The 12,159-nt window shown below is 45.3% G+C and overlaps 1 protein-coding gene across 6 annotated transcripts in view; it reads left to right on the forward strand.

Annotated features, from left to right (window-relative positions):
- The first annotated feature begins 6,336 nt into the window (after positions 1 to 6,336).
- Positions 6,337 to 12,159, forward strand: part of PHF20L1 (PHD finger protein 20 like 1) — a 57,142-nt gene continuing 51,319 nt past the window's right edge. For all 6 annotated transcript variants that reach the window (XM_063174361.1, XM_063174382.1, XM_063174392.1 and 3 more), the window contains exons 1-2: positions 6,337 to 6,416; positions 7,436 to 7,541. In XM_063174361.1, the coding sequence (XP_063030431.1) occupies positions 7,459 to 7,541 (83 nt within the window). In that variant the 5' untranslated portion in view covers positions 6,337 to 6,416; positions 7,436 to 7,458. The remainder of the gene's footprint in view (positions 6,417 to 7,435; positions 7,542 to 12,159) is intronic.

Raw genomic sequence — 12,159 nt, forward strand, 5'->3', positions numbered from 1 at the left:
CCAGCATCTGGAAAATTTAGGACTTTAAAAGGGAAAGAGAAGTGTTCGGTGAGATAATGGAAATCTTCACAGAAGGAGGGAGGAATTTCTGGAAAGGAGGGAGTTTCTGGGATGAAAGAAGAATGGCAGAGAAACTGAGGAGAGGGCCATAACAGCTTGATGTCAGATATGGAGCCAAAATAGACCAAGGAAGTGGCAGAAGAAGGACAGATGATGACAGAACAGAGCCAGGCCACATGAAAGCTGCCTGTGCAGATGGATAGAGCAGGGCAGAGGTGCTGCTGCACATTTGCCAGACTGAGGCTGTGCAGACACCATTTGAATACAAGCACCAGCAGTAATTTTAAATATACCTCTCTATTATAATAAGGGTAAACAACAATAAAGTTTTATTCTATTGACTGTCACCTCACAATTGCAATATCTGATATTTAAAGTAGTTCTTTCATGACCTAACCCAATCGCCCACAAGAAAAAACAAATGGCAAAATAAACAAACTGTTGTCTGGGTTTCTCACATAATATCGTTCTTTTCCCAGGTGTTTGATCATTTTCCCAGACCTTTCCTGAACCCTTCCCATTTTTGGATGGGTTCTCTGAACAGCCAGTTATTTTAATAACAACGTACTGGTGCCAAGTGCAGCAATAATGTCACCTCTCTACTCCTACTCCGTGTTTCCATGTGCATGTGCTTTGCAAAGACTGCATTAGTCTTTTCAGCATCAACAGCACATCATGAGCTCATGCTCAGCTGATTATGAAATCCTCTCTCCCCCTCTCCGAGTCTCAGTGAGTCACTGACTGGCAATATAAAATCTCCCATCCAGTTTGGTTTCCAATTTATGGCCTGTATATTCATGACGAAGCTGAAGACATGCTTCGTGACAAGATTAAACACCAAATTGTGTCAGGAGCACAAATACTGAAATCTCTTTTCCTGCATCTCTGTCTTGTCATGCTCTGGTGTCTGAAGGAAAATAATCACTGAGTCTTTCCATCGTGAAGAGGTTGACTCAGTGACCCTCCCCTGTCCAGTTGAGCATTTTAACAGAAAAGCTGGAATAATGTTATGTATGTCTCTCTGTGTCAAGCTTGAAGTAAGATAGAAGTTTTAGGAGTAAACGAAGAAAGGGAAAATGGAAGGCAGACAGGCAATGCAGCCATGTAGGCCTTGTTTTCCTAGGAGACAAAACTAAATATCAGATGTGGTTTTGTACTAAAAGAATATAATAAATGTCTTGGCCTAAATTTTTCCTTGCTGGTTTTATGGTGGAATAGTGTAGCTGAAATGGGGTTCTGGGCCATGGGCAGAGCTTGGGAGGCACTGGGAGAGGCAAATCAGGGCCATTAGGGGCTATGGGTGCCTGTGGGCTCCAGCAGGGCAGGGAAGGTTATACATGGAATGGTAGCAAAGAAATGGGGACAGTGACTGGGGCTCCTTGTTCTCCCAGATGTTTTGATAATAGTGCAAGGAAAGGCTGCCCTGTGCTGCTGGACCACACGTGGACTTCTGCTGTTCTGAAGGCAGTGAGGTAGGAGTCACACATGGCACCCTGCATCAGGTGTCCCTTCCTCCAAGTCTTTAGCTTGGTTCCCACCTGCCATTTGTCCCTGTGCTCCTCTGAGTTTGAGGAAATGGGCCCTTGATGGGCTGATTGCTCCTGGGAGCTGCCAGGGCTGGGGATTATATGGGCCTGTCCTCCTGTGTTCTTCTGTGCTCACAGATGTGCTTTTAGTCCATATTAATACAAGGGGCTTGCTGTGCCTCTGCCACCTCCTGCCAGCTCTGCCTCCCTCTCAACAGCCTCAGCAGCAAGGTGATGCTCAAGGTACCACACACTGCTCTAAGCCCATCCCACACCATGGCAAAACTCAGCCTTCAGCAGTGAAGAGCGTGATTCAGTGACTCCCATGTGCCCAGCTCCATCCTCATGGCCTTTATCTTCCCCCGTTCCCTCTCCTTGGACAGAAGCACCTCCATTTTTCTAACTATCCTGATGCTGCACATTCTTTGTCACTCAAAAAGAGCTCATTTCTTACACAACAGCCTTCACTATCCTGTGGCAAACCCTCTAAACCACCAAGAGTAGTAAGAGCTGGAGAATTCAAATGAATACAATGGCAACATTTTTACTAAAAAAAGGAAAAAACTCCTTCCCTTCCCTTCCCTTCCCTTCCCTTCCCTTCCCTTCCCTTCCCTTCCCTTCCCTTCCCTTCCCTTCCCTTCCCTTCCCTTCCCTTCCCTTCCCTTCCCTTCCCTTCCCTTCCCTTCCCTTCCCTTCCCTTCCCTTCCCTTCCCTTCCCTTCCCTTCCCTTCCCTTCCCTCTTTGTTTTCTTATTTTGTTTCCTTTCTTTTCTTCAAGCCTCCTTCTTCCTTCAGTCTCTTCTGTTTGTTACCACCTTCCAGAAAATGGTAACAAGGGAAAATCTAGGGAGGAAAAAAAATATCATAGCAAATACTCTAAAATATCCTACTGAACATTATGTCTATAAAGACTCCTCAAGTGGGAGGCAGCCTCCTGGGGACTAAATGAAGCAGATGGATTGACCTTGAACAGCAGCCAAACGCCCACACAGCCACTCGCTCACTCCCCCAGCAGTGGCATAGGGAAGAGAATGGGAAGAACAAAAGTGAGAATCATGGAATCATTAAGGTTGGAAAAGAACTCTAAGACAACTGAGCTGCTGGACAATTGAGCTGCTGCTGGTTAGTTCATCACTAACCCATGCTTCCCACTGCCACATCCACGTTTGTTTTTGAACACTGAGGAATGATGATGATTTCACCACTTCCATGTGCAGCCTGTTCCAATGCCTGACCACTCTTTCCATAAAAAATGTTTTCCTAATATCCCATCTAAACATCCCTTGGGACACCTTGAGGCGCTTTCCAAGTCCTATCACTTGTTGCCTGGGGAAAAGGCCAACCCCACCTGGCTACAGCCTCCTTCCAGGGAGTTGTAGAGAGTGACAATGTCCTCCCTGAGCCTCCTTTTCTCCAGGCTGAGCACCTCCAGCTCCCTCAGCTGCTCCTCATCAGACTTGTGCTCCAGACCCTTCCCCAGCTCTTTTGCCAATCTCTGGACACATTCCAGCAGCTCAATGTCTTTCTTGCAGTGAGGGGCCCAAAGCTGAGCACAGGATTCAAGATACAGCCTCGCCAGTGCTCAGTACAGAGGGACAATCTCATTCCCCAGTCCTGCTGGCCACCCTGTTTCTGATACAAGCCAGGATGCCATTGTTCTCCTTGGCACACTGCTGGCTCATTCAGTTGCTGTCAACCAGCACCCCCAGAAATGTTTGCAGATCTGCATGAGGACAGTTTAATAAAGGAAAGCAAAAACCCCTAAACCAAACAACCCAACCCCAAAAAACCCCCAGGCAATTCAAAGGGGAGGACTCAGCACTTCCCACCAGCAGACCTATATCCCTCCATCTCCCAGCAATGGTCACCCTGAAAGAAAATGTTCCAACAGTCTTCTTCTTCTTCTGCCCCACATTTTCTTGCTGAGGTCAATGTTTTATGGCATGGAATATCCCTTTGGCCAGTTTAGGTCAACTGTACCTCCCAGTCTCTTGGCCACCCCTTGCCTGCTTGCTGGGGAAGATGAGTGGGGAAAAAAAAGTGAGCCCTGCCACTGTGCAAGTGTTATTCAGCAGCAGCCACCACACCGGTGTGATATCAACATCACCATCAATCATGATCCCCTCCTTGTCCAGTGACACATGTACAGATGTCATTCCCTTAGTCTGTGGGACATCCCCCAAACATCCATACACGTGCAATCAATTAATTTGGTCCATGACTTGTGCTCCACCCAGCAGCTTTCCACATCAGATGGTTTTGCATAACACAAGAGGAAGCATTGGTAAACAGAGCATATTGCCTTTCACTTTCTGCTCTTTATTATACTTTTGGGCTTGAGCCACCTCCTCAGATGATGCTCTGAAATCTCTGCCTCCTGGTTCAATGGTTATTGGAATATTGAATCCCAATATTACCAGGTAGATTGCGCCTGGGCTTGTCTGACCCTTGCTGCTGGGCCAAAGGCGGCGACTGTGGTATTTCACCTCAGAGACACTTTTGGCTGGCTGTATGTGGCAGCAGGCACTGGAACAAGTCCAGGTAAGGTAAGAAACTCAGTTTACTTCTGATGGAAAGGCTTCAGGCGAGGTGAAGAGAAAAAGAGACAGATTCTGACAGAGGGTTTATATCCAGAATTTATTCCATGGTCACAGGCATCTGAATCTTTAGGTAACAGCTCCATCAGAATGCCGAGCACATGGTCCAGGCTCAATTTAAGGCCAGGGACAGGGGGAGGGAAGGGACAGGTGAGGCACCAACCAGGTGGGAGGGGCAGGGTCTCAGGGAATGAGGGACACCTAGACAGGCCAATCCCCTCTGGGCATAGGGGCATCTTTGAACCTGACCAACCACACTATGGCCTTACTGGAATGTTAAGACTGATTGACAGCCCAGCAGGGGGCGAGGGGGAAGGGGAAGAGAGGTATTGCCACACCTGGGAAGGGGCTGGGAAGTTTAAAACAGGAAATTTCAACACACTGCAAGAAATGGTGACCTCTTTCAGCATTCAGGGGCACTGGGAGTTCCTCAGAACCCACTGTGTGATCAATCCTATCCCCTTATTCCCTGTACCTTCAGTTGCATTATGTGTAGAGGTGTCCCTTCCTATGAACATCTGGTACATCTCAGACCCTTGATACCCTCAACTCCACAATCCCAGAGGTCAACCTTGGGTCTTTCCAGGTGTTTTCTGCCAGAAGCTCCAGGTGAGCAGAGAGCAGGTTTCTCACAGCTGGTACTCTCTGGACAGGTCCAAGGGCTACCACACAAACTGTCCTGTCTGTCCTGCTGCTGTTCAGTGACCTTGTCTGGACACCAGGTGCTCACCAAAGCCAATCTGTCATTGGCCTCCCCAAATGGATAGGGGAGAGCAAATATAAAAAAAGGCTTCTAGGGCAAGAGGAGAGGTCAGTCCTAAAGATCACTCCTGATCACTCACCAGTTACCATCCGAGGCAAAACCCTGTCTTAGACCCAGTTGGCTTTGGCTCTGGTGGACAAAGGGGAAGCTTCTGGCAGCTTCTCACAGAAGCCCCCCACTACCAAAATCTTGCCACACAAACTCAATACACTCAGAAAAGTTCTTAAAGATCACTTAATGGAAAGGACTGACAAGCTGTGATCCAGAATGTGCAGTTTCCAGAAATACTCTATGCCTTTTTATTAATTGGCGGAAACTTGACATTTATTTTACTGATCACATCCAGGGGGATGTGATGATGCTGCTGATCTTGCCATTACAAGCTTGGGAACATCTGTTCTGCAGAAGAATAGAAGGAAAGACTCCATGAGATTGTTCCCTGAGCACTGGGATGGCTGCAATGCAGGGGCCAAATGCCAGACTTGGCTCATGGTCATTGCCTTTATCACAGGTCCCTCACGCAGAGCAGAACACAGTGATAAGCAACACAGCAGCCACCACAACCCTGGGTGTCACAGGGACAGCAGTGGGCTGTTCACCAGCTGCCAAGCACCCACCCAGCCCTCAGCAGCATGGCGGGAGGCTGGGATGAATAACAGCAAGAAAATCTGTGGGTCAGATGAAGGTGATTTCATGGGTGAAAAACAGAGGCAAAGACAGACCACTGTCAGGCTGCTGCCTGGCTGGGGCTGTGGCACCTCCAGGACCTTCTCAGTGACTGCCCTGAGTCTTTTTCTTCCTATCACAGAGTGACAGAACTGGTCAGACTGGAAGGGACAGCAGTGGGTCATTCGGTCCAACCCTCTTGCTTAAGCAGGGTCATTCTAGAACACATTGCACAGGATTGTGTCCACCTCAATTAGTGCAGAGACTCCACACCTCTTTAGACAATGTTTCAGTGTAGGGTCACTGCACATTAAAGTTCTTCCTACTCAGCTGAAACTCCCTGTGCATTGTGCCCGTTCCCTCTTGTACTCGGCACCACCGAGCAGAGCCTGATCCGTGCTCTCGACCCCTCCCTCAGACACTGCTGGACGAGGTTCCCCCTCAGCCGCCTCTTCTGGGGCTGAGCAGCCCCAATTCCCTCAGCCTTCGCCAAGGCGAGAAATGCCCCAGTGCCTTGATTAAACACCTTCCTTTCCCTCCGCTGGACACCCCTCCGCTCCCCGCTGTTTGTGTGGCGGTGTGTGGCAGCGTGAAGCAGTGTCACTATCCCAATGTCGCTGTCCCGGGCCGCGGCCGCCGCTCTTTGTCTGGCTCGCCCCCCGCCCCTGCGCAGTCACGTGCCGGGGGCGGGGCGCGTCGCGCGGCGGTGACGCGCGCGGGGCGCGGGCAGGATGGGGCGGTGAGGGGCGGCCGTGCCGGACAGCCCGCGGCAGCCGCGCCGGGCCCCGAGCGAGCCGAGCGGGCGGTAAGGGCCGGCACCGTGGGGGAAGCGAGGAGGGAATGCGGGGGGAGCGCGGGCGGCGGGGCTCCGGCGGCCCCCGCACCCCGGCCGGGCCTGGCGGGGCGGCGCCCGCGGCTCTGCTCGCGCCGGGCCCCGCCCGCGGCCGGGGGTCCGGCGGGGCCTCCCCGGCTGTGCCGAGCGCTGCGGCCGCGGCCCCGCCGCTCCCGGCCCCGCTCGCCCTTGGCCGCTCTCGGCGCTGGCGGAGCTCGCAGGGGAGCCCCGCTGCGGAACGGGGGCCGGTGCCGCTCCCCCCGCAGTGCGGGGCTGGCAGGCTCCGAGCCCGCATCCCGGCAGTGCCGCTCGGCAAGGGGGCTTGGGCTGGTGCAGGGAGCACCGCGGAATGTGGCGGTGATAGCGACACTACTTGCACAGAGAGGTTTTTGGTGATTTTTTTCCTTTTTGATAGTGACTGAGCTGCAAAATAAAATTAGAAGCCAGCTGTGACTGAAACTCAGTGCTATGAATGCGACTATGAGTGCATAGAAATACTCAAGATGAGGTTTTGTTTATTTTTTGTTTGTGCTCATTTAATCTTACTTGCCCTTTAGGCCATGTTTATCTGTTCTTGATAAGGTAAGTTCTTCTTAGTTTCCCTTTTCTTCACCCGAGGACACAGCACACATGTTAACTATAGGTAAATTAAAATTTTGCTTAAAAATTATGTGAAGGAATTACAGTCTAGTAGAGTTCCAGAGATGAGCACTGTGGTTTTTTCTTATTATTTTTTGAGTTAAGGTTGATGACAGATATTTTTGAAGGGAAAGAAATCTGAATAAAAGTCTGTATGAAGGGGTTTTTACGCTTTTTTTTTTTTTTTTTTTTTTTTTTTTGGGGCCCTGCCTGTATTTCTGTAAGCTAAGCAGTTAATACAAAGTCAGGATCAAAATTTTGCATCTTTTCACCCTCTGGAATATATTTGCTGTCAATGACACATTTTAAACAGCATAATGTGTTTTAATGCAACTTTTTTCCTTTCTTCCAAGGTGGTGAAAAAGACAATATCAAGATGAGTAAAAAGCCTCCAAATCGTCCTGGAATCACATTTGAGATTGGTGCTCGTTTGGAGGCACTGGACTATTTGCAAAAATGGTATGGAAGACATTGGGTGGTGTTTGCTGAGAGCATAATTATTTTGTGTTGTTTGTGTGCTTTGATAATTGATTATAAAAAATAGTGCATCTATTATTTGTCAATTTCCACACGTGAACTTTATGAGTTTCCACCTAAGTCTGATGAAAGTTTTAGCTTTCAGGAAAATATTTTCACTTCAGAAATCTCAAGCTAAACTTTCCTGTGGGTTTGTGTTTGTGCTCTTGGTGGCTTGTGCAGCTGTGGGGAGCAAAGAGCCTTTCTGGAGCAGTGTGGAATTCAGTGTCATGGTCGAGGTGATCGGTGTGTCAATGAGGCAAACTTCATGATCAAAGACTTCTTTTGTCTTCATTTGAAGGCATGCAAGGGGAGTTGTTTTGTGTTCACTTGTCACACTTGACAGGTCCACAAAACTGATTCTAAAAAAAAAAACCAAGCCCACATCCAGAATTGGAGTTCATGGGATAGGCAGATGCAGTTGTGTTTTTATTAAACAGCTGGAGGAATTAAGTGCTTAAAACTGTGACTCCCAACCAGCCAGGCCTATTGTGAATTCAGACTATAAAATGGAAATTGTGGGCACAAGGACTATTGCTGCACTGCATGTGTATTGTGAAAGGAGCTGTTCTGATGAAAAAAGTTGCTAGTAAAAATTTTATTAAAGCAAGTGGGCTAATCTGTTGATGTGTGCTGGCCATGCTAGTTGAGTTTGAAAAGTCCCTGGTTTTGTTAGAGTAGGTGACTGAAGTAGTTGATGCTTCTACTTAGAAGTTTTTTCTTAGCTGCTCTCTGATTTATTAGGGCTGAGAAATGTAGAGGTATGTAGCTGCTTTTCTGTTGCATTCCTGGAGAGTTCAGCATCTTCCTGTCAATATCTGATCCTGGTGACTCCAAGTGATGTGAGAGGGAAGTCTGTGTGTTATTGACATGTCTGCTCCAGTGTTATACAAAGTTGGATCAAACTTTTTATTTGTAGAGCTTTGATTTTGATTATAGGAAAAGTGTTTGTCTTAATAAATGGACTCTAACGAACTTGGTTTATAGAACTATTCTTGTTCTTACCTGTTGCTGTAGACTGGGTTTTCAGCATACTGAATGGCAGGATAAGGAAAACATCCAAAATAGAGCAATAAAACTTTTTTATAGCATATTCCGTGACTAGAGATAGTTGGTTATGTAATCAGATAACAAAAATTTGTATCTAAAAATAGCTTAATAATTTAAAAAAAAAATATTACTGGGTATCCAGTGTATGTTTGTGTCAGACCTGCCCAGCTTTTTCCAGGAAAGGGTTGCATGTCAGTGCTGGAGTTCTTGTCTAGGTTTGGATTGTTAGGCATGGCCATGTCACAAGCTCTGCAGCTGAGTTGCTGGGTGTTTTCAGGAAGAATAGAATTTATCCTGAACTTTCCAGGATTTGATTTATTATCTGTACACCAGGTAGACCCAGGTCAAGTTTAAATACCTGTAAACTTTTGTGCTGCTATATACAGAAGAAAGTTAATATCAAAATTCAGCAGTTACAGCAACAATGAAAACTGGACTGCATTTCAAGTGAACTAGTAATACAAAATGAACTAATAATACAAACCCAAATATCTTGTGACAGAAAATCCACTGTTGTGCTATTATTAGGGTGTCAGGGGTTGTAATGATAGTCTATGGGATTTTTTTTTAGTTGGCTTTCTGTTGCATAAGGGAGTGGTGGATGTTTTTAAAATTCTTGCTATATATAATCTGTATGCATTCTGCTCATTTGCATGCAGAAATACATACTTCAAAGAAAATAAACTTGCTGAACTTACATGAAATCTCTTTATTATTTTTTAACAAAGGCCAAATTGAAGAGCATTGCTATTGCTTAGCTCAGTCTTTCTACAAGTGACAAATTGAGCATACTTGCTGAGAAGTAGTCTTTAAAAAGGTTTTAATTTTTTTCTCCATTTTTCTGAAAGCTTGCTGTCATCTGATGGTCATGACTAGTTAAAATGTTAATCAAGAAAGGCTTCTAGAGGCTGTAAGAAGAAATACAATAAAATATATTTTTGTTTTTTGAGGTACTTTTGCAGGTCTTTAATTTTCACCTGTGTAGTAGTTGCTGAAATTGAACTCCTGGCATCTGGTGTTTCATTTGTGTTCTGTAAACTTTTGAGATGTCATCAATGTACCTTAACTACTTATTGCTTTAAAGCCCTGTACTTTTAAATGAAGTTTTTGCAGAGGGTGTTTGGATCACTGGTGTCATTTGTCATGTACTGTGACAGAGTAGAAGAAAGCCTGGTCAAACTGGTCAGCAAAGACAAGACAGGCTGTCAATGAGCATGTTTAGTTTTGCTGTATTGCTCCTTTATCAAGCACAGCAGTTATGCTGGTGCAGGGGATCATCTTGCATAAAGAACTTGTACCACTTGTTCCATTTAAATCCACTGAAGCAAACCATGAAGTGCAGCTCTAATCAAAACTGATCATCTGTCAGCAGATAATAAATGAGATGGCATTGAAAATTACAAAATAGAAATTTATTAAGTATGTGAAATGATCAGGGGCTGGAAGAGTGTATGACCTATGAAGAGAGAGTGAGGAAATGACTTCTTTAGCTTGGAGAAGGCTTCAGAAATCCCACTGTCAGCTTTCCAATACCTACAGGGCTGTCATCAACCAGCCTTAGCCAAACCCTCCAGGTAGTTAGAGAACAAAACAACCAAGACACCAGGCACAAACTGAAATGAGATATTCAGACTAGGTTCAAGGAGAATCTTTTTCCTGTTGGGACAGTCAAGCAGTGGAATCAGGTTGCCTGAAGTTTGTGGAGTGTCCAGCATGGGAGTTTTTCAGGACTGGGATGGATAAAACACTGGAAAACCTGGCCTGTTGCCATAGCTGACCCTGCTTTGAGTGGGAGGTCGGACTGGAGGCTTTCTGAGGTTGCTTTCAGTTTGAATTCTCCTGTGATCTCATACAAAAACTGATACATGTGCATGCACCTTCTACTGCCTCTCTTTGCTGACAGAGCAAGTGAAAGAGCAGTGGAGCTGCCCTTGCCTGCAAGTGCATGTCTGCGTGTAAGCCAGTTCTTGAGCTGTCAGCTCCCACAAGTAGGACACTGTCCCTGCAAAGCTGATGTATTTAAAGATGCATCTCTTCCTTTTTGTAATATTTTCGTGTGGGTTTTTTGGCTGTAGCTCTCTACTAGTTGTCCTGTAAGCAGCAGATACTGATTTGAAAAAACCCTGTTGTTTTTCTGATAGTCTTTATTAATATGCTCAATCTAAACTATTAAGTTAGGTGATGAAGTACAGATAGATGGCCCTGCTTTCTAGAATGGAAACAGCCCTCTAAAATAGGTTAGCTGTTGGAACAACAGTTCTACCTCTTGGTGTATTTGATTGTCTGGATCAATTTCCACCCCTGCTCCAGTATGGAGGAAGTCTTTTCTCTGAAGGACTTTGAGAACTCTTACTTGGTACAGTCCTTGCTGTGGATTTCAGTTGACTGGGTTACCTGGCAGGTGTTTGAAAGAGATGTGAAGTCTGCTTTATATTTAATACAATATATGTATAATAAATGTGGGGACCTAGAAAGAGGTGTTTGCAGGTTTTGCAGACTCTAGAACACTATTTGTGAGAAGTCAGTATGGAGGGTATTTGGTTTTATATCCTCCATGAGGTAGAAGGAAGCACTTTTTAAACCAAACCAGTTTAAAACAAAGGCAGGAATTATAAGTGTTTTTGTAGATTTTGTAGGTACAATCTTGGGCAAATTTAGTAATATTGTATTCTCTTTTACAGTCTGAAATGCCTATTGTCCCATTTCACAAGGCAATTCGCTACTTTTTGGTCACTTTTGAAAGGTTAAAAGGATGATGTAAAAAAAGTGCAGTCTGTGTGGTTGTTAATGTGTGTTGAGTGCAGTGGAAAAAATGTTCAGTGGTTTTTTTTTACACTGTAAAGAAGCGAAGTGGGAAGTTTTCAATTATTTTTTTTATTGTATATATGTTAGAACACTGTTGTTGCCTGACCAGGGCTTCATAGTATTCATTTTTAAGCCATATCAAATTCTGAGGCTTTCCAAAAATATTGCATAATTCTAATGGGTTGGAGCTGCCAAGATTGGAACCTGAGAATGGAGGGCATGCAATGTGTAAACTGGGCAGGTAAATTCAGCTACCAGCAGTTCTCTTGTTCCCTCTTGGAAAAGCAAGAGCAAACCCCCCTGACATTTGGATGAAACTTCACTTGTGATTATTACATGCTCTTTCCAGCTGTTTTTGAAAAAGCACACCCAAAATGTGCAGAATATTGTTTCTTCCCATAAAAGAAACTCCTTGATTATTGAATTTCACTGTGCTGGTCTGAGTCTTTTTTTTTTTTCTTTTTTTTTGAAAAGTGAAGACTTTTGCCTCAGATTTTAGAGTGTGTTTTTCTGGTTTGTGCTGATGAAGTGTTGTGAGATCCAGCTGTATATCAGTTTCATTGTGATGACTTAATGTGGCTTAGTTGCTGGGGGAATTAACCTGACTGGAAAGTTGTTTTGGCCTTTAGATATTATTATTCTTTGGTACTGTAAAGAATGATATTTGTGTCTCCCTTTGCAGTATTTCTTCAAATGCTTAATTGTA

This window comes from Melospiza melodia, chromosome 1 (genome assembly GCF_035770615.1).
Source record: "Melospiza melodia melodia isolate bMelMel2 chromosome 1, bMelMel2.pri, whole genome shotgun sequence".
Lineage (NCBI taxonomy): Eukaryota > Metazoa > Chordata > Aves > Passeriformes > Passerellidae > Melospiza > Melospiza melodia.